The sequence below is a fragment of the Eleutherodactylus coqui genome, chromosome 5 (genome assembly GCF_035609145.1).
Source record: "Eleutherodactylus coqui strain aEleCoq1 chromosome 5, aEleCoq1.hap1, whole genome shotgun sequence".
Taxonomy (NCBI): Eukaryota; Metazoa; Chordata; class Amphibia; order Anura; family Eleutherodactylidae; genus Eleutherodactylus; species Eleutherodactylus coqui.
This window is the reverse complement of record NC_089841.1, coordinates 144,042,930-144,065,303: the sequence shown is the minus strand read 5'-3', so window position 1 is coordinate 144,065,303 and position 22,374 is coordinate 144,042,930. Positions and strand designations below refer to the sequence as shown.

The window sequence follows — 22,374 nt, the reverse complement described above, 5'->3', positions numbered from 1 at the left end:
TGGGAGATCAGCTATATTGCCATGGGATGTGATCTGAGAGGTAGTACTCTCCTATTTATGTAGATCTTGATGAGTCTGGTACCTTGAACTAGATCTATTGGGTTTACCATTCAATTGCGCAAGTGTCCCAGAGCCATCTGCATTATTTTCCTGGGGACACCTTTGAGGCTTTCTCATTATTTGTCTGTAATGTCAATTTATACTCCATCAGCTCGTTTTTTAATCATATCTGGGATAAAAGTTACGTTTTAGCGGATCCCAGTGACTGACTTCCACTGAGTTAGCCCCACTTTTTTTCTATCCCCTATATCATCTAGCTTCATGCACATGCGGTTTCTCAAATCCCAGGCAGTGTGGAGTAAAAACTACTAATGAAGACAATAGCATGGGATACTCCTGAAAACTACTGCAACTGAATAGTGGAGAATAGAGGGAGTGATTGGATGTGTGCAAGGGGTCAATAGTGCATGCATTCCCTGACCAAAATTTTGAGCTGTGGGGATTCAGAAACTGCACATGACAACCACAGACCAACAAAAAGCCTTTGTTGGAATGGGTCATGTGATGAGTAGAGGAACCAGTACCAATGACCATAACTTCAGTACCAGAGACTATAAATTATGGACCAAGCTCATTGAAGGTTATCAACTTGTGAAGTCTATGCCCAATTAGCGTCATTATGATAAATACCTGACACATTTATAAAACGCAACAACAATTTTACACTTTAATCAGTTTTCAGATCACGATGGGTTAATCCCATGTGACTAGAGCCTGCTCTTAGTGGATGACAAGTGGGACTTTTAAACACAAACTTGACCTTTAAAATCCCAGCCGCCCTTTAGAGCACCTTGTTTATTTTTTGCAGCAATTAGCCTCAAGTAGGTCAGAGGTTAACAGCAAAGAAAAAAAACCAACCACAACGGGTCACACTTGTCATTTTTTTTTAAATGACGAAGTTTAAGCAAAGTTTATTTTTCTACATAAAAGGGAATACATCCCTGCTGCATTGATGGTAATGGTGGCAATGTAGTAGCGCATCTATTTCATGTACTAATGGGAACTCTTGTACACAATTATCTTATTAAACTGCTAAACAATTCTCACTTTTTAGAACAAAGGGACCTTTCATACATGACGGAATTATTCCGCGCGAACACTTCTGCATCACAATGGTATCTCTATGGAGCTTGAATTTTGATGCTTAAATCTGCGCATCTTTACTTCAAAACGGCTAGATTAAATTCCGCAGAAAAGCTTTCTGCTTTGGAATGAAGGACGTCTTGCGGAAGTGTTGTTGTGGATTTTTAACATTTAGGAGATGCCATTCTGCAATTAATAAAAACCGCTAAAAATTCTGCACTGATTGACAAAATCTACATCTGCTCTCTGTCCTGCGTGAAAGGTCCGTAATGTGACTTTTCCTAACCCTACGACATACAGATCCTCGGGCAGTGAACGAGTTAATGTTGATGCCAGCTTGGACATGCGCAGTAGCGCCCTCTGGTGTCATATCCCCAAATCGCGTGCTGGTTGCACTGAGTTCCTTGGCGCTGGCCGTCTTCCTTTAGGTTAGCAGGCCGGGACGAGACTATGGAGTGAGTGGCGTTATATGTGAGCGCTGTCTGCAACAGATCGCCCTTCCCTCGGCTATTCAGCGGGAGGCGACCGTGCAGGAAGGAGGAGGGAGAAGTCATGGAGGGCAGCTCAGCCCTGGAGAAGAATGTGGCCGAGCTGACAGTCATGGATGTTTATGACATCGCCTCGGCAGTGGGACAGGAGTTTGAGAGAGTCATCGACCATTATGGATGCGAGGCCATTAGTCGGCTCATGCCCAAAGTTGTGCGGGTGCTGGAGATCCTGGAGGTGCTGGTCAGTAGGAACAGCATTCCCCCGGAGATGGAGGAGCTGCGGCTGGAGCTGGACAGGCTGAGGCTGGAGCGGGCGGACCGCATAGAGAAGGAGAAGAAGCACCAGAAGGTAAGCCGGGGATGGTGGCACCAGGCGCAGGAAGTTTCTGTAGGAGACCCCACTCCCTGCTGTGCCTGATCACCCTGCAGTCCCTGCATACAATTGTCACCCAGATGTGCCAGCAGAACTTATCACAGCCAAGGGTTATTCTATGAGTGGTGCCACCCTGCTGCACGCATAAGGCATATATACACTGGTCCACTGCAGGCTGCATTCAGGGGGCTGGAGAATGGTACCAAGTGATGCAAGGTTGTACACCCCTGCCCTCCAACCCGCTCACTTAGAAAGTAGGGGGTGCAAATTTTATATCACATGAGCGCCTTTTGATTGGGAACAGTTGTTGCGGTGCTTTTAGAAGGAACGACTTTTGTTTAAAAAATTCAAGCGAAAGTGAAGATAATCGTTCAGTCTAAGGATTTATTCACACAAGCGTTTTCACGCCGGCCCAAAATCACAACCTTCTAAGGCATTAGGTTCCAATGCATTCTTTCACCTACGAGATTTTTGCATCGCGAACAATCGCCCACCAGGGAAGAATAGCATATACGCTGCCGATTCCGTCAGGTGCTTTTACGCGCGTCTGGAAAAGATAGTTTTGGTTCTATCTTGCGACTGGAATACGCCAGCGGCTCCCATAGACCCTTATGGGAGCTGGAAAAATAGGGAGGCAGTTTAGCAGCGTCCAACGCAGGAAAAAGCTTACATTAGAAGTCATTCCGAGGGTTTATGCTGAGCGAGGGATTTCGGGTCTGCGGTGTATTTTTTTTCACTGTGTGAATGGAAGAGAAAACACTAATTAAGCTCAGCACTTGATTGTGTGATTTCTTCAGTCACGCGATTTAACGGCACGTGCAGGTGACCATTTGGACACATACGCTCGTGTGAAGGAGCCCTACACGTGAGCCGCTGACTGATCGGCGAAAGAGAATTGTTTGTTTCTCTCTTGTTAATTATATGCAGGCATAAAAATTATTGTTGGCTAGTTCGCTCGTCATTTCGTTTAAACGGCGCTCGTTCAGTCTTTCGCATTCATTAATGTGAAATACTGAACGAGCCAACGATAAATCTGTCTGTCTAAACTGGCTGCATGAGAGCGAATGAGCTAGTGCTAACGTCATCCGCTCGTGCAATCGAGATTTGGTTCGTCTAAAAGGAGCTTTGATATGATTTTTGCATTGAATGTCCCTTTTTGGAACCTTTCACACAGAACAGGCAGCACAACGCAACGCAAGGCACAGTAAGTTCAGCACCAAAAATGGCAGAATTGAAAATGGCTCAAAATTTGGCTGCAGTATAAACATCAAAATCCAAAGTTAGACATGCGGATTTTGGCGTGGAATTACGCAGCTGCATATTTGGTTGCATCCTGCGATGTAATTCGGTACCGTTCAGTGCTGTTCTGCCTGGCACGAATGAACAGGGAGGCCTCCCCAGTGATTTGTTCAGGACATAACTAATAAATGGGCCTTTTGTGTTATTGTGAGCTCAATGAAGGGAATTAACCATGCAGGTAAGAGAAAATACACATCTTCCACATATGTAGGTAAAGGTAAAGTCCCCTGGTGCAAGCACTGAGTCATGACTGACACCTCGGATGACATCACAATGTGATGTTTTCTTGGCAGACTGCTGTTGCAAGGTGGTTTGCCATTTCCTTCCTTAGTCATCTTTTACCATCAAGCAAGCTGGGTACTCGTTTTACCAACCTCAGAAGGATAGAAGGCTACCTTGAGCTGGCTACCTGAACCACACGGGGATTGAACTCACAACCTTCAGGTTGTGAGCGAGAGTTTATATGTAGAAGTATGTCCAATTACAAAAATCAGATATTCAAAGAATAATCTTAACTACAAACAATAGTGCAGGTATGAAAGACAGTGCTGTTCTAATCAATAGAGATAATGTCTGGCGGTTACATCATCATATACTAGGAAAAGGACAATGACATCACAAAGGCCACTCTAGATTAAGGGTTCAACTCTAACAGTTCAACATGGGACGATTATCGCTCAAAATTCATTAAATCAAAAGAATTTAAGCGATAATTGTGCAGTGTCTCATTCGCTCTCATGCAGTCTGTTTAGACAGGCAGATATGTTGTTGGCAAACTAGAATCATTCAATTTTTCACCTTCACTGTACAAGTGAATCAGAGGGACTGAATGTTTGCTCTTTATACAGAACGATAAGTGAACGAGCAAACTGTGATTTTTTTTTTTGTCTGCATAAAATGAACGACGAGCGAAAAGTGAATGATTCTCGTTCGTCGTTCAGTTGTAGCTTTGCATTTAGACCGAACAATTATCGTTGACTTTTGCTCATTTCAACAATTTTTAGGGTTTTTTTTTAAACGATAATCATTCCGTCTATAAGCACCTCAAGTTTGCATAATATATCATGTCATAGACCAAGTCTTGCTGGGGGCTTGTTGGTAAACCTCTTATCTATGTACCGGACTCTACCAGCAAGTGCTCAGCAAGACTTTTTCTATGGGTACAGATTAGAGATGAGTGAGTATACTCGCTAAGGCACATTACTCGAGCGAGTAGTGCCTTAGCCGAGTATCTCCCCGCTCGTCTCTAAAGATTCGGGGGCCAACGCCGGTGACAGGTGAGTTGCGGGGGAGGGGGGGGGGGGGGGGGGAGAGGAAGAGAGAGATCTCCCCGACCGCCGCCGGCCCCCGAATCTTTAGAGACGAGCGGGGAGATACTCGGCTAAGCCACTACTCACTCGAGTAATGTGCCTTAGCGAGTATACTCGCTCATCTGTAGTACAGATGTATGGCTCCGCGCAGTGTGTTGTATAGGGGTGCACAGAGTTCCTGCTTAGTGCAGAGCCACAGGGGACACCGGACTAGAAAATACACTGATCACCTAGAATATATAAAACCACCTGCCTAATTGTCTAGGTCCCCTTTGTGATGCCAAAAGGGCTCTGACCCATTGAGACATGGACTCCACAAAATCTCTGAAGGTGTCCTGTGGTATCTGGCACCAAGATGTTAACAGATGTTTTAATTCTGTAAGTTTTCTATCATGGCCGGCAATCGTTATTTCAGCGGATTCTCTTACAGAAGGTTTTGTGTGGGACTAATCCTTGGGTGCTCATGACCCTATGGCCGGCTGTCATTCTTCGATCCATATTGGTACTAGCCACTGCTGTTCTGGAGACACTCTGACCCACTTGTCTAGCCATTGACATAGTCAATCTGATCCTTACATTTGCCCATTTTTCCTTCCCCAACACATTGGCTTCAAGAACTGACCATTCACTTGCTGCCTAAGGGTATGTTCAAACGTAGAGGAAATGCTGCAGATCTTCCACGGCAAAATACACAGTATTTACACATGGAAAACAGAGTCACAATCTGCACCAATGATGCAGATTTTTACTCAAAACTGGCTGCGGATTTGCAGCAGATTTTGGCCCCCCACTCCTCACAGTAGGCAGTCTCTTGCTGCAGTGAAGAGAGCAGTCCTGACCCAGCAACCACTAGTAAGCGCTGTGGTTGCCGGGTAAGGAACGGAAGGCCAAAGTCTGCTGCGAATCAACAGCTGATTTTACTCTGTTTTTTCACTTTTTTTTGCTGTGCAAAATCCACAGCATCTCCGCTACATATGAATATACCCTAATATATCCCACCTCTTAACAGCTGCCATAGTAATGAGATAATCAGTGTTACTTACTTCACGCTTCGGTGCTTTTAGGGTGCCCTTACATGATGCAGCCTTGGCGTGGTAGTGTGCAATGTGCTTCACCCGTACGAGTCTTGTTCACAATAATAGAAAACCTTTATGTTCTGGCTGCTTATTGTGTAATGCTGTGGAAGGAGCGTTTCGGCTAAGCAAGACTGCAGCTCCGGAGGGAATTTCAGAGGGCTGTTCTGCAGGTTGTCAGACTGTTGCAGCTGCTATGGGTTGTTTCTAAAGGACTCCTATCTGGGATTATTCATTTTCTTAAGCATTCTGAAAAGGTGGGACTTTAAATAGGTGGACTATTTACATAGCTAAAGCATAGGTATGAAGACCACCATAATGACTGGCTCTGCCATAGTGAACAGTAGGATATACCATTAATGTATCAGTAATCGGCTGTGATCTTTCAGGAGCTGGAGCTGGTGGAGGATGTTTGGAGGGGCGAAGCACAGGACCTTCTTGGCCAAATTGCCCAACTACAGGAGGAGAATAAGCAGCTACTTTCCAATCTGTCTCTAAAGGATATCAACTTGACAGAGGAAGACTTTCAGAAGCATGAAGGTAAGCTAAATGGGGTGATGGCTGGAGTGAACTGCTAATGAGGATCCGTCAGCTCTTCTGACATGTCTTAGTAAATATTCATATTATCCATGAAATAACAATTCATGAGGATTTTTTTTCTTAAACTTCTGCATTGAATTGTTCCGCTGTTATTTGTCCTGGGGAAAAAAAATAAAATAAATATATATAAAAAAAACACCGGGTGTTTCCATTTCCTAGCCTATAGGGGGACAGACCCCATTGACAAGTGGAATAACGCCCGTTTTTCAATGTATTCATACATTCTAGGAGGAATTGCTGAAGAATAGCACAATGCAGAATTCTAAGGACTCGTACATATTTGCATTGCATGTTGTTACTTCTTTTTTTGTTCTGCTCTGTTAAAGGAGCAGGAAAAGGAAATTTAACAGCAGTGCCCAATCCAGCATACGCCAAACACCAGCGGCGAATGATGAATCCATTGACTACAATAAGGTCCGCTGAGTCTCCTTCATGGTGTTCTGAATATTAGCAGAATAAATAGTGCTACATGCTGGGCCCCAGAAATTTAGGACAGTCCGCGACAGAGTCTCCTAATGGTGTGAACAAGTTCTTAAGGCCCATTTACATGTATTATTATCTCTTAAAATTCGTTCAAACGACTGAAAATTAGCAATAATCGTTACATGTAAATGCGGGTGTTGTGCAGTTTTCAATTGAACGATGATTTTAAGGTGAATTTAAAATCCATCCTTAGCTAATGAGAGATAAAGTATTTCTCAATAGACCGCATGCTGTTATCTCCACGACAGCCAGCAGATGACATTGTAATCTGCAAGCAGTCTTGAAGAGAACAATGCAGCTGTTTGCACAGCTGGGTGTGTGATTAATCACACTCTGGGCTTTGGAACAGCTCCTGGAGGCCCTTTAACATGCAAACGAAGATGAGAAAGTGTTCATGGCCATTAAGACTTTATGCAAATAGATCGCTAAATCTTTCAATCTTTCAGTCATTTGAAAGATTATCTTTGTGTGTAAATGGGCCTTTTAGAAAAGATGATCAGCATTGTTATATTATGGGGATTAAAACAGGCCACCAGAGCTGGTAGATTTGTTTAAATTTCCACCATGAAAAGGCCATATATTGATCAATCGATAGCCTGAGCAATAACCACATTTTATTAGTTTTGTTTCACTTTCTGACACTTTTTGTGGTCTTATTGTATTGGCTATCTTTGCAAACTGGTCAACAGGAAGTGCAATTATATAGATTATATCTTTCTGGATATAATTGCGTTTACAGCTTGACTACACTAACTAATGACGGTCATTGGTTTTAAAAAGGTAACTTAAAATTTGACAAATATGGATTCATTTCTTGTCACTTTTGCAAATATGGCTACTAATACAAAATGGGAGAATACTTTTTGATGTTTTATGAGCATTTTGTTTTGGTCCTGTTTTAGAAAGCATGTGTCACATAAACTAAGCATCAGGTAACAAGTTATGGGTGTTGCCTGCTCCGTAACTACTGGGATACATTAACCCTTTGCAATCCAATTTTAGAGTCAGGGTTTCCTAGGGGGCTTTCTCTTTCTGCCATTATACAATGGCGCCATCTGCTGGTTAGAGACAATACTGTTGTATGGGACATGCTGGAGAGGCCCCTGACAACAGAGTGACCAGTAATATACAGTAAGAATACCCTGCCGGACGTCTTCCGACATCGGAGCTGTACAGCCTTCAATCAGAATGTCTGAAGACGTCAGACAGTGGATTGGAAAGGGTTAATATAAACGTGCACAGATAAAAACGGTATTGTTCCTAATGGCAGGCAAACAAGTTGTGTCCTTCACCAAGCTCCGTTTAAAAATCCGTTGTCTTTAATAGACAATAACACCTTGGCTAGTCTTCAGGCTTAGCGTTTATTGTTTAACCCCTCTGAATCATTACTTGTGCTTTACTTATAGCTCAGCTTCTTGCAGACATACATGTGTTCCAGACAGAATTACCACCCGTGGCCATTCATTCTCCTAGAATAGAACGGCTTGTACTGGAAATAGTGAAGTCTTTCCTGCTAATGGTAAATACAGATGAGTCAGCGCTATTGGCTGCAGTCCTGCTATAGTCTGAGAGTGGAAAGAACAATGGCGTTTATCAGACACAATAGATGCATTTGATCACATGATTACATGTACTTGGTCCAGTGAATAGGACTGTACAACAGATAATGGGGCGTTTATTAAGACTGGTGGTTCATGCGCCAGGATCAATCCGCACTTTGGTAGAGTACAATACAGAGCATTTGTGGAGCACATTATAGTACATCTCTTGGTTCACAGTTTGCCCCTCCCTCCCTATTAAACCCTGCCCACGTATCTTTGAAAAGTAGTGAGAAAAACACAAAACGGCAAAAATCACAAATTGTACAAATGTGGAATGCACCATATTTTGCAACTTTTTAACTTCAGAAAACTGGCATCAAGCTTTTATTAAATTCCCCTTTAGGTGCCCTGACATGAAGCATGCTTGGATTGAATATTACTACCAACACATTCATACTAAAATGCATTCAGCATCATTTAAAAAATGTTTTTTTCCCCTTATTTCCGTTTACAGATTTTAAGAACTTTTTTTTTTTCATCTCTCCAGTGTCCTTACAACACTTTTTGCTCCTCTACTATGGCAGCTATATTTTTTTTAATCACTGGGTGCATTTAGGGTCCTTTTACATGGGCAGATAATCTGCCCGTGTTGATGATCACTGGCAATGAGCATATTGTTGGGCACATCTTTCTTCTGTGTGTACGGGCAGATTAACTGCTCTATGGGGACAACCAATTGTTAACCATATTATTCGCCCCCTTACAGCTCTCATTGATTGGCTGCACATCTCCCGGTTCACATGTGGAGATGTCCACCCAACCAGCAAGCATTTTTATGTTTACCTAAGGCCTCATTCACACGAGCATATGTGTTTTTACGGCTGCCTGCACGCGGCGTTAAATCACATTTATGAAGAATAGCCACGATCGAGTCCCTAACTTAATTGGCATTTTCTTATCCATTCACTGGCTTATCATTGGAAAAAATGCACAGAATTCCGACAGTTGGCAGAAATCCTCGGAATGACTTATGGCTTAAATAGCGTCAGCTGTCTTTTCTGAGTGCCGGATGCAGGTAAACTACCTCCCACTCCCTTTTTTTTTCCAGCTCCCATCAGAGCGCCCTAAAATTGCTCATGTGAATGAATACATTGGAATCTAATGCTTCACATGGTCGTGATTTTCGGGCAACTTATTTACGCAGCTAAACAGCCGCGTAAACTGCTTGTATAAATGAGGCCTAAATGACACAATCAGCGAATGAATGAATGTTTTGCTTCTTCTTTGGCTGATCATTTATCCTTTTACACAGCCCAGTTGTCAGGTGAACGATCATTTGTAGGAATGTTCTGGCCTGATGATCGGTCCATCTAAAAAGACTTTGAGTGGGCATACACATTAGACGTATATTAGTCAAGCCTGCTTGTATCGGCATGTCTGGCCAATCGCCTATGTGTACAGGGCCTAACTACTCTTCCCCCAACTGCAGATGTCGGAGGACATTAGAATCAGTTCAGCTGCCCAATCCTATTGTACTCGGAGACGAGTGGCATCCAGGTGTGTGGGGAAGCGGCTTTCTCCCCTCATTACATTCATTGTGCGTGCGTTGTTGTCACGCGAGATAGCTGTCAGCCAAACTTTAGTTAACCGTCTCTCTAATGTGTGTGGCACTTTCAGGATCAATAACCACCATGAATCTCTTCCTTTTTATCTTTATTTGGTCTGTATTCTAGAGATTAAAAGGCTGCAGAAGTGGAATATTTCTTTTCTGGTTTCTGTTTGCCTGAAGTAGATATGTGTGCGGTATGCCGCTTACAGCGCTGCGTGCCCCGGTGCCTAGAGATGTCTCCATAAAAATATAACTGAGTTAGGCCTCCTTCCCACGAGCGTGACGGGCTCCGCCGCGTAATATTCCGCAGTGAAGCCCGTCACGGCGCCCCCCAGAGACCCCATACTTACCAGCGGAAGATCGCGTGAAGACGCTTCCCCGCCCACCGCCGTCGCGTCATGTGACACGCCCACCGCGTCACATGACGCGGCCGGCCGTGTCACGTGACGCGTAGGCCGCGTCATATGACGCGCGGCGGTAGGCGGGGAAGCGTTTTTTCACGCTATCTCCCGCTGGTTGCAGCGGGAGATAGCGTGAACGGACGGCTTCCATTGACTGCAATGGAAGCCGTCAGCGCGTACAGCCCGTCCTCACCCGCAGCAAATAGAGCATGCTGCGGGTGAGGACGGGAGAAATCGCGGTGCGTAATTCCGCGGTGGAATTACGCATCGTGAGCATTGTGCTATTAGGTTCAATAGAACCTAATAGCATGGTGCAACGCAGCGGATTTTTGCCGCGGATTTACGCGGCGTAAATCCGTTCGTGGGAAGGAGGCCTAATGCAGGAAATGTCAGTTCATAGCAACTTGTCTGGAACTTGAATGTCTGTTTTTAACTTTGTGACAACATGCTGTGTGCTAAAGTATCAACAAGAGGTTTCCGCAGCTCTGATGGCCTTACTGATACCATTTATTAGGATGTATAGATTCCCCTATTTAACTGGCACTTCTCAGACCTTTCCAAACAAGTTTTAATAAGGTCAACTAGTAATAATATACTTTGAAGAGAGAACAACTTTCCATAGTTAGGGCGAGCACCCACTGGCGTTTTTTTACCTGCGTTTTGCGTTTTGCGTTTTTCCTGCACAGGCATAGAGATAACATGTGTTCCTGTCCACTGGCGTTTTTTTTTGCGTTGCGTTTGCGTTTTTAACATAGGAACTGTCAGTTGCATATGTGTCCTTATTTTTCTCCATGGAAATTAATGGCAAAGCCGCGAAAACGCCACGAAAACGCCGCGAAAAACGCCGCGGAAAACGTGCGGAAAAAACGCGGGCCACGCGGCGAAAACGCTGCGTTTTTTTCCCGCGGGAAACGCAAACGCCAGTGGGTGCTCACCCTTAGGCTGCGGTCGCCCAAGTGTCGGTATAGTGTATTCCACACGGAATACACTGTACCAATCTATTATAGGGGGCCATGTGACCGCTTACACGAATTGCGTTAAACGCGCACGCAAGAAAAATTGCACACTGTTGTATCCTGGTGCATGTTTCGCGCACATACAGGTCAAGATAGCACATGGCAATGGGGCACTGCGGGTGGGAGTAGGAGCAGGGGCACTGCGTGACATTGTGCCCGGCAATGAGGACTATATGTATACTGCTATTGAATTGAGCATGACAGTAATATACATAGTTGAAAAAACAGGCATGGATGCCCTACATGATGGTATGTCACACCGACCCCTGGGATATGGATTTCAATTTTGTATTGTGGCTTCTGTAAGAAAGCGAGAGCGAGAAAAACCCAATTGCAGAGTTGAAGAGAATCAGACATCCGCTTTACCTAGTTGTCTTCACGACTGCAACACCTGAGATTGCCTCCTCCCTGATAGGACAGGAAAAACAGAGGTTAAAAGCCCCACTTATCACCCTCCTCAGTGTTCTTCCTGTCCTGTTTGGTTTTTGTTTTTCTCCTCAAAGCCTGGTGATCGGCGGCAGCACGGGTTGATTTCTCCTTTCCCAAGAGTTGGTTTCCCAGGCTGAAAGTTCCTCCACCACGGATGAGGGTAGTTTTATGTGGAGGATACCGCGGCCGCGCATCAGTTCCCCTCCTAAAGTGCTGCCTAGACGTGGAGCGCACATTGTCCCCACTGTAGGGGCAGGCACAGTGCTCTGATGGAGCATTATGCGCCACTGACATGTGGCCTACCAGTTACGAGAGTGGGGCGCCGTGTGTGAGACACCAAACGTCGCGTGTGGATGCAATTATGTCGGTGGGGTGGGGGGTGGGGGGGTGATGGCGCCACGTTTGCCCTTGGTTTACCGGAGTAAGGACAGGAGGCAGTGGACAACAAAGCCTACTCATCTGAATTCCACAGCAGGCCTGCAGTGTTACCTGCAGATGAGCTCTCCTGCATCGGACACAATTAGAACCTGGTACTGTAAGAAGCCCGTTGGGTGCATCATACAACCCGTGCTTTTCGTATATGTTTTGATCCTTTTCCCTACTACTCTTCGTAAGGGTGATACGTACTTGGCTGGGACTGCTAAAACCAAAGGTGAGCGCTCAAAATGGCGATTTTTCATTTTTTTTTTTTTTTTCCCCCACGATCATCTTTCAGTGTAAATGGGCCTTTAGTGGTAATATGCTAATGCAGCTCTGATTGTGTATCTCTGGTTCAATTAACTAAAACTGACATTTAACAATATATGTACAATTGCAAATAAGGGGTAGAAGGAGTAATGTGGAATTGGGTGGGTTATGGACTAAGGGGCAGGGAGATGTGAATGAAGGAGAAAAGGGAACAACATATAAACAAGGAAAGAAAAAAAAAGTGAGGGGTGAGGGGAACCATAGGGGAGGGGGCAGATAAGTCTGTTAACTTAATAGAGATTTATACTTGGCTGTATATTGAAATATTATCCATGGAGCCCATGATGAGACAAAGGATTTGTAAGCATCCTGGAGCATGCCGGAATTTAAACTGGGTCCTAAAAGGCTGCCTGTCCACAGGCGTTGCGGTATCCCGTGGTAGATCTCCGCCGCCTGGGAGCAGGAGCTGCAGACAGACTCCGCTGTCAGCCTAATCTGACAGGCTGACCACGGAGAATTGCGGCAATTCGCAGCAAGCTGCAAATTGCCGGCCGCGGGCAGAGAATCGCAATAATTCCCCGCTCGTGGACAGGGGGCCGGTGCTTTCCATAGCAGCGCTATGGAAAACTTCAGACAGAGTGATTCGCCCGCGATTTACCGACGGGGAAATCACGCCTGTGGACAAGGGGCCTAAAGCTTTAGCTTTGGATTCCTTTAGCTACTATTCCAATTAGAACCTTAAACTGTTTGTCTAGTAGCCATAGCACAGGATGAAGAATAAGCCACCTGCAGGCCCCATCAATTAAACAGCCGTTTGGAGGGTCACTGAGAATAAAACTGTATTCAAATTAGACCCTTCATTCTTGGCTATGGTAGTATCCTCTTTCCATAGATCCCAGGATATCACAATTCCCTCCTTTTGGGACAACCCATGAAATGACCAAAAACCTAGTTTTCACTGTCTTGATATTAGGATAACCATTCTCCAGTACATTGAAACCACAGGTTAGTGGAGGCAGGACAAAACGTGTTCAGTATTTGGGTCGCAACAAATGGAAAAAAGCAGCCAAGAGATCTATATCCAGATGGATCTGTCTGGCTATCACTGAAGCATATAAAGCGCTCAATAAACCCATCCCTGAAGGGCTTAGAGCTCATTGTACCATGGCCAGAACAGGCCTCGGCGTCAGATCAAATATGGAAAGCAGCTGTGTGGAAGAAATTGTGTACTTTTACCAAACATTATAGGCTAGATGTTGGGGCAAAAGAAGACCTAGACTTTGGATGTATAGTACTTTCTGCAGTAGTCCCTCCCCAATTTGGTTTGTTGGTACTTCTCAGGGGGTGCTGTTGTGGAGACTACTAGAGAATACGCAAATTTAGTTTTACCAATAATCCAGTTTCCGGGAAGTCTCCATGACAGCACCCATATATGCCCTCCCATATGTGGTTTTGTAAACATGTATATATTCTAAGTTTTTGGTTTCTGCCATTGCCTGTTGGTTAAAAATCACCTAGGAGGGTGAGAATGATGGGGGGTGGGGGTGGCGGGTTTGTTGCTTTTAACCTCTTCGCCTCTTTTCTGATAGGACAGGAAAAAAAACTCTACTGTTTTGGAGACTTCCTGGGAACCGGACTACTGCTAAAACGAATTCACCTTTTCTGTGTTTAAGTCCTATTGGATTGCTGCTATGACTGAAGTAGAGAACGTGTACCCAAAGTGACCTGCTTCTGCTACGATACATACATGGAGCCATCGTTGGTCCTGTGTTCGTTCCAGGGACTCGCGATGTGGATCACTACCTGAATCTGCTGCAGATGATGGTGGATGACTTCCTGGATGATCTGCCCTATTGGAGCAGAAGGAGAGCACTTCGAGTATGCTTTCCTTACTTCAGGCATAGCAATGGTATCACGGCACTTTAGATAGAAAGGAAACAATCCAGGCCGTCCAGAAGGTGGAATACTCACAAATCCATAAAAAGTGCCATATCCTTTCTTAGTTGCACATAAGAAGAGACAACGTTAGCACTTTAGATGGATGTGGAAAGCGGATTTCTGCTTCTTGCGTGCTACACTTTAACTTTGCATTTAGGCTTTACTCTCTCTCTGACAGGGGACCCCAATACAAAATTGAAATCCATGTTCCAGGGGCCTGTGCGCCATATTATCATGTAGTGCATCTATGCCTTACTATTCAAGTACGCTATTTCAGTATAGGATACCAGTATTTAGATCTAGCACTGGATTGGTCCTATTGACTTCACCCTGTATAACGATGCACAGGTATCATTTTTGAGATGTGGTTTATAATCTAAGGGCGTTGAGAAAATGCATAGGATATTACTCTTGCTTACCTTGGTAAATAATAATGTTGCTATACTTGAATGCCTGTTAGAGGTGTTGTCTGAGTTTTCTACAAAAAAAATACATTCAGCAAAAGTAAGAAAACAAAAAAGGGTTACTATAGTCCTCTCCACCAGGCTTTGTTTACATACCAGCATTGGCGACATGCCCATATATATATTGAAGTGGCTAATGCAGCCAGTCACTAACCCCCATAGTATATGGCACAAGATCACGGAGGTCACTGACTAGCTGCAATGGTCACATGGATATATGGGCACATCAGTGCTGCAATCACGTAAACGCAGCTCTGAGGGGAGAACCATTCTTACATTATTGGCCAAGTAAGGGTGTGTGTGTGTGCGTGTGCGCGCGCGTGCGCCCCGCTTTTAAACATGGCCATTGAATCGTCATTCGACTGGACTTATTTCAGAAATGGGGGAATCATCTGCGCTGTTTGCGAAAACCAGACTAAAAGGCGTTTGCATCTTTAAAGGGGATCTATCATCAGACTATCTGCTCCTGTGTAAGGGAAGAATAATATAAGGACAGGTCCACATTCTTATTAGTCAATCATGCAGAAAAAAGATTGTACCATTTGGCTAATGGATAGCAGCCAATAGATGCTACAATGTAGAAAGGAGTTTGTAGTAAGAAGACCTACAAGTAACACAAAGTTTTCCCAATGAAAAAGTATATTATGATAATGGGGTTTTCTCTCGTAGACCTTTTTTAAAATAAAGCTGGTAGTCAAACGATTTAATTTTTTTTTGCATTGGTAATTATTTCAGTCACCAGCTGGAGCCCTGCCATGTTACATTTTAAGACTGGTATTTTCTTTTAACATGGTATTTGGCCGTTTTATTTTCATACAATGACATATGCAAGAACAATATAACTGGATACAATCCCTGGAGCTTTTGGTGTCGTATGAAATTTCCAGAACTGTGTTTTTTATTATTGTCTTTTGTCAATTCTAGGCATGTCGGAGAGAGAAAGGCAAGTGATGAAAAAGCTGAAGGAAGTGGTGGACAAGCAAAGAGATGAAATAAGAGCCAAAGACAGAGAACTTGTTCTGAAGAATGAAGATGTAGAAGCTGTGAGTATTGTGATGAGTCTCAGTTTCCATCCTAAATAAAAATCTAGAAAATTAATGATTTCTTGTCATACAGGGTAAAGCCACCTGTGAATGACCATTTAAGACATTTGCGGAGTTTCAATTTTAGCTGTTCTGTTTAGCTTTTGCGGCAAAGGCAAATTAAGTGCTACAGTAGAACCCTGAAATAGTTCTTGCAGTAAAACATGCACACAAAATGGTAAACACCTAAAAGTTCCAAAACCCCAGTGAATGACCAGGTCAGGCCAGTGAATATGTAGCGGTTGCACCAGTAAATGTTCAGGTCTGTTATGCTTCCAAATATGAATGTAAGAAACTACATATTGGTCTCGATTTACAGAGAAATGCTTGCTAGACATGCCCTTTATCCTGTAGCCCCGCTACAAGACTTCTCAATTTCTGGAACACTGTAATGTCCAACTTTACTTAATGATATTTGAGACAATATCCTTTCCTTGACTCGTGTACCATATTTTGTCTTTTTTTTTTTTTTTTGACCACTTCCAATGTATTGGACCACTCTAAGGGCCCGTTTAGACCTTCCCATTTCTTGTTTGAATGAGTGAACAATGTCTGAGTTCTCTCGGGCAGCCTGTTTATACAGGTGGATCCATCGTTGGTTCATTTAAACGAGAAATCAGTTGTTCGCGTTCACTGAATGCCTTATCTCACTACTGGTTGCTCTGACCTCAGGTGTTACTGTACATGGTGTTACTTTGGCTCCTCCTACTAGGTTAGCATAAAACCAGGGGGTTTACCTGAGTTGCCACCTGCTATTATTTGAGCTGTTAACCCTCTAGCAGCTATAAAATATTTAAGGAGAACCAGCCACCACCTTGCATACAATATACAGTGGTATGACATATTGTAGTGGCAGCCAATACCATATGGGACAGGTAATGACCTTTGACCCAGTAACACTTGTGTATTATGTTTGGTTGCATCAGTAAGAGTTGAATGTTCTGCAGTTTTCAAGAAATAAACGTAAAACGGACAATTCTCCAAGTTTACACTATTGCAGTTATTGCCTGTGCTACTATCAAATTTTGTTTTGCAGGTGTTTTTGAATTCTAATATAGTAAATTGGGAACAAGTAGTACAACAACCCTTTACAAGTCACCTTTGATCACGCACGAAAGTACTAATTTTTATGCCCAGATAATAGATTTCACCAAAATATATATATTTTTTTCTACTTGTACTCTGATCAGTTATTGTTTGACAGTGCTCATAATCATGAGACAGCAGTAATTGATCTATGTACCCCAGGCTTATATAGGCAAGTTTCAACAAACGTTGCATACGTAAATAGTACAAATGAATGTAGGCAACTTTGTAATATATCTGATTGGCCAAAAATGCCTTTTTCTCTACTTCTTTACCACTTCTGCTGCCTTGTGCCACTGATCATTCACTCTCAAATACTGCTTATGTGCATTTTAAAATATCAGTTCTCTGAGAGATCAGGTTACATGCTGTCCATAGAAGTCTGTAGCAAGGGTAGAAGGAAGGAGCTGCTGGGTAAGAGGCAGAGACACACAGTCCACTACAGTGCGACCAATTGGAATGGAAGCGACCTTCTGAGTCCATGTCCAACCTCTTAACAGGCCTTGTAATATGACTTGGGATATAAGGAAAGACAGAATATCCATGTAAATACAGCTGTTTCTGTGTTATTGTACCTCATGAGTGTGCGAAGTATATTTGTTCCTGTATTATACATGTAATATACAGAAGAGCTCAGACATTGCAGCTCTCTTCTGCATAATGTTAGAAACGTGTGTCGGACCTTATCCGACAGCAGAGCTATGCAGGGAAATCTCAATGTCAGACGAGGTCTAACACTGGATTGGAAAGGGTTCAAGTACAACTCCATGTTGCAGAGTGTTACGCAAGATGAGGGAGCTACCTCTTAGTATTGTTTCCTCTAAGCCTTGGCAGCTGCCAAGTGGAATTGTTAGGAAGATGGGCAATATTCCATTAAAGGTAGGTGATCCGAAAACCTAACATGGGGTGTCTTTAGATGGTGCAGTTCAAACAGCAATGAAAAATCACAGTTTTTACATGCAATTGTGGTAATTAAAACTGGCTGATCTCAAGTGTTCGGCTATCTTCGGGCCCAGTGGTTGCAACTACACCGATCTGTCAAGCATTCCCTACCTAGTGGATAGGTGACAAGTTAATATTATTGGAATATCCATTTAATTCTCCCTCTGACAGATCGCCACAGGCGGTTGTGTGACACCCCCCCCCCCCCCACTCTCCTTCCTTGATTACTGTCTAATTTAATATGAGAGCCTTCTGTCAGAGGTATAAGATGGAAAATCCTCCCAAACTCCTCTTGCATAAGGGAAAGACTTGAAAATGTAAGGTAAAAATTTTACATTGTGAGACTTATCGTCATGATGGATCATTACCAAATGACCTAAATAAGCCGCCATGACACCAGTGTGAACAAAGTCTTAATGTCCAAAACTTTGTATGTAATAATAATCTGTCGTTTCCTTTTGCTAAACTGATCACTAGAATTTCTCGTTTTAAGTGACTAGATTCTAAAAGTTCACTGTTTTTCTGAACAAACTATAGTTGCAGCAACAGCAGAATCGCCTCATGAAGATTAATCATGACCTGCGACACCGCATTACGGTGGTAGAGGCACAAGGAAAGTCACTGATTGAGCAGAAGGTGGAGCTGGAGGCATATCTGCAAGCCAAGGAGCAGGAGTCTGGTAATATGAGAATGGAAATTGCAAAACTGAGGGAGAGGTTGAAAGGAATGCCGGTGCAGAATGGTGAAGAGAAACAAGAGAAGGTAAGGATACTTCTGGTCGCATGGTCATTGGTAGTCATTGTTTGCAAATAGTATCGTTTTCTTGGAAATAAGACCTGTCCGCTCTCTGGAAATGTCTTTCACTAAAAACTTTTCATGACATTGGAATTCTGCAGCATCTTATCATGGAATTCAGTGTTTGGACGTTCCTCTGTTATTCCACCTAGAAATGTTTGAATAATTTGACAACTGAGTTTTACCAGTTATGGGGGTATTCGTCCACTCTCCAACACTCCCTGTTCAGTGCCACCCAGCCGTTAATTCACAAATATTCATTAATAACAGAGGGATGGCAAAATGCAGTGTTTTAAGAGTTGCCCCAAAATTGCATTTTCGTAGGGAAGTCCAATCCCTCCATTGAAGCTCTGGCCTTTAGACTCAGACTGGCAAGGCTTCTCCTCTTGTAACAGTGCTGCACTGAAATTGTAGACAGCAAAAAAAGCATGTAGAGAAGGACGACTGTGAAAGACCACAGCAATAAGAAAAATAAACAGTAAAGGAGCGGTATAAAGTTGAAAGGTGGGAGTAGTGTGACCAAGCAGAACATGAGAAGGGTACCTTCAAGGATAAGACCAAGTTGAGGTAAAGTCCTATCATATCAATAGATAAAGATGGATAATATAAACTTCATTTTTGTTGTTGTAGACTGAAGCCATAAATGAAGACTCCATTTTGGACTCTGACAAATTATGTATTGACCTTAAAGACTCCAATCGGCCCAGGTTTACGTTGCAAGAACTAAGAGACGTCTTGCATGAAAGGAATGAACTGAAAGCCAAAGTCTTCATGCTGCAGGAAGAACTTGCTTATTATAAAAGGTAATTTAAAGTTAATGGAACGAATTACTGGAGAGTGCAAAGAAGATCGCAGCATCACAGAAGAGGTTCATAAAGTAATGCTGCTTTATTTAGATCATCCCAGATACATAAAAGGCAATGTTTCAACAAGATTGCCTTTTCTCAAACAAGATTGGGTAAGATAGGTAATATGACGGATATGACCGTTACTGCAGATTCATTATACTGAATAGCAAAGCTGCATAGTTGTGGGTTTCTTTTTTTCAGGGGTCTGACAAAGCTAGGCATACATCTTCATTCATATATATATATCTTTTTATTGAAGGGGAGTTTTTCAGCATAACTACATGTATGTAGACTTGCTATTCAGAATTCTAGGGTAATGAGTGACAACCCACTATGGTAACTGCATTGAGATGGTATTGTTACTTTTGCCCACCTTTCCCAGAAACAGATGTAGCAAAACACCTTATTGTTTTATTTCCATTCTACTTTAAATGTATTCTTGGATATCAAATGCCATGTTAATTATGTATGGTAGGTGTGCCGGGTAGTAACCAATGGCTAGGTAGGGCATACTCGGGTTTGGGGTTGGGGGACGCGGGGACGCCGTGGGGGGGGGGCGGGGCGTTGGGAGGGGCAGAGCGGAGAGAAGAGGAGGAAGAGAGCGGCAGAGAAGAGAAGAGAGAGGAAGAGAGAGGAAGAGAGAGGAAGAGGAGAGGAGAGAAGAGAGGCGGAGAGCGGAAGCGAGAGGAGAGCGAGGAGAGCGAGAGAGGGGAGGACGAGAGCGAGCGGGGAGGCCGAGCAGAGAGAGGGCGGCAGAGCGAGAGCGGCTTCCGCAGCGAGAGGAGGCTTCTTCGCGAGAGCGCGCGCGGGGGGGGGGGGGGCCTTTTCTTCGTGCTCTCTCGATCTAGCTTTTCTTCTCTCTCTCGTCTTTTCTTCTCGCTCTCTCTCTTTCTTCTCTCTCTCTCTTTTCTTCTCTCTCTCTCTCTTTTCTTCTCTCTCTCTCTCTCTTCTTCTCTCTCTCTCTTCTCTCTCTCTCTTCTTCTCTCTCTCTCTCTTCTTCTTCTTCTCTCTCTCTCTCTTTCTTCTCTCTCTCTCTCTTTTCTTCTCTCTCTCTCTCTCTTCTTCTCTCTCTCTCTCTCTCTCTTTTCTTCTCTCTCTCTCTCTTCTTCTCTCTCTCGATCTTCTCGAGTCTCTCTCTCTTTTTCTTCTCTCTCTCTCTCTTTTCTTCTCTCTCTCTCTCTCTCTCTTCTTCTCGGCTCTCTCTCTCTCCTTCTCTCTCTCTCTCTTTTCTCTCTCTCTCTCTTTTCTTCTCTCTCTCTCTCTTTCTCTCTCTCTCTCTCTTCTTCTCTCTCTCTCTCTCTTCTTCTCTCTCTCTCTCTCGAGGCGTCTCTCTCTCTTCTCTTCTCTCTCTCTCTCTCTTTCTCTCTCTCTCTCTCTCTTTTCTTCTCTCTCTCTCTCTTTTCTTCTCTCTCTCTCTTTTCTTCTCTCTCTCTCTTTTCTTCTCTCTCTCTCTTTTCTTCTCTCTCTCTCTTTCTTCTCTCTCTCCTCTCTCTTTTCTTCTCTCTCTCTCTCTCTTTCTTCTCTCTTTCTCTCTGTCTTTTCTCTCTCTCTCTCTCTCTTTCTTCTCTCTCTCTCTTTTCTTCTCTCTCTCTCTCTTTTCTTCTCTCTCTCTCCTTTCTTCTCTCTCTCTCTCTTTTCTTCTCTCTCTCTCTCTTTTCTTCTCTCTCTCTTTTCTTCTCTCTCTCTCTCTTTTCTTCTCTCTCTCTCTCTTTTCTTCTCTCTCTCTCTCTTTTCTTCTCTCTCTCTTTTCTTCTCTCTCTCTCTTTTCTTCTCTCTCTCTCTTTTTCTCTCTCTCTCTCTCTTCTTCTCTCTCTCTCTCTCTTTTCTTCTCTCTCTCTCTTTTCTTCTCTCTCTCTCTTTTTCTCTCTCTCTCTTTTCTTCTCTCTCTCTCTCTCTTTTCTTCTCTTTCTCTCTCTTTTCTTCTCTCTCTCTTTTCTTCTCTCTCTCTCTCTTTTCTTCTCTCTCTTTTCTTCTCTCTCTCTCTCTCTCTTTTCTTCTCTCTCTCTCTCTCTTTTCTTCTCTCTCTCTTTTCTTCTCTCTCTCTCTTTTCTTCTCTCTCTCTTTTCTTCTCTCTCTCTCTCTCTCTCTCTTTTCTTCTCTCTCTCTTTTCTTCTCTCTCTCTCTCTTTTCTTCTCTCTCTCTCTTTTCTTCTCTCTCTCTCTCTTTTCTTCTCTCTCTCTCTCTTTTCTTCTCTCTCTCTCTTTTCTTCTCTCTCTCTCTCTTTTCTTCTCTCTCTCTCTTTTCTTCTCTCTCTCTTTCTTCTCTCTCTCTCTTTTCTTCTCTCTCTCTCTTTTCTTCTCTCTCTCTTTTCTTTTCTCTCTCTCTTTTCTTCTCTCTCTCTCTTTTCTTCTCTCTCTCTTTTCTTCTCTCTCTCTCTTTTCTTCTCTCTCTCTCTTTTCTTCTCTCTCTCTCTTTTCTTCTCTCTCTCTCTCTCTTTTCTTCTCTCTCTCTCTCTCTTTTCTTCTCTCTCTCTTTTCTTCTCTCTCTCTCTCTCTCTTTTCTTCTCTCTCTCTTTTCTTCTCTCTCTCTCTCTCTTTTCTTCTCTCTCTCTCTTTTCTTCTCTCTCTCTCTCTCTTTTCTTCTCTCTCTCTCTCTTTCTTCTCTCTCTCTCTTTTCTTCTCTCTCTCTCTCTCTTTTCTTCTCTCTCTCTCTCTTTTCTTCTCTCTCTCTCTCTCTTTTCTTCTCTCTCTCTCTCTCTTTTCTTCTCTCTCTCTCTTTTCTTCTCTCTCTCTCTCTCTTTTCTTCTCTCTCTCTCTTTTCTTCTCTA

The 22,374-nt window shown here is 43.4% G+C and overlaps 1 protein-coding gene across 1 annotated transcript in view; it reads left to right on the top strand.

Annotated features, from left to right (window-relative positions):
- The first annotated feature begins 1,490 nt into the window (after positions 1–1,490).
- RILPL1 (Rab interacting lysosomal protein like 1) overlaps positions 1,491–22,374 on the top strand; it is a 28,143-nt gene continuing 7,259 nt past the window's right edge. Inside the window, exons 1-5 of the mRNA XM_066604915.1 lie at positions 1,491–1,980; positions 6,076–6,226; positions 15,779–15,897; positions 18,502–18,726; positions 19,390–19,562. Of these exons, the coding sequence (XP_066461012.1) occupies positions 1,696–1,980; positions 6,076–6,226; positions 15,779–15,897; positions 18,502–18,726; positions 19,390–19,562 (953 nt within the window). The 5' untranslated portion in view covers positions 1,491–1,695. The remainder of the gene's footprint in view (positions 1,981–6,075; positions 6,227–15,778; positions 15,898–18,501; positions 18,727–19,389; positions 19,563–22,374) is intronic.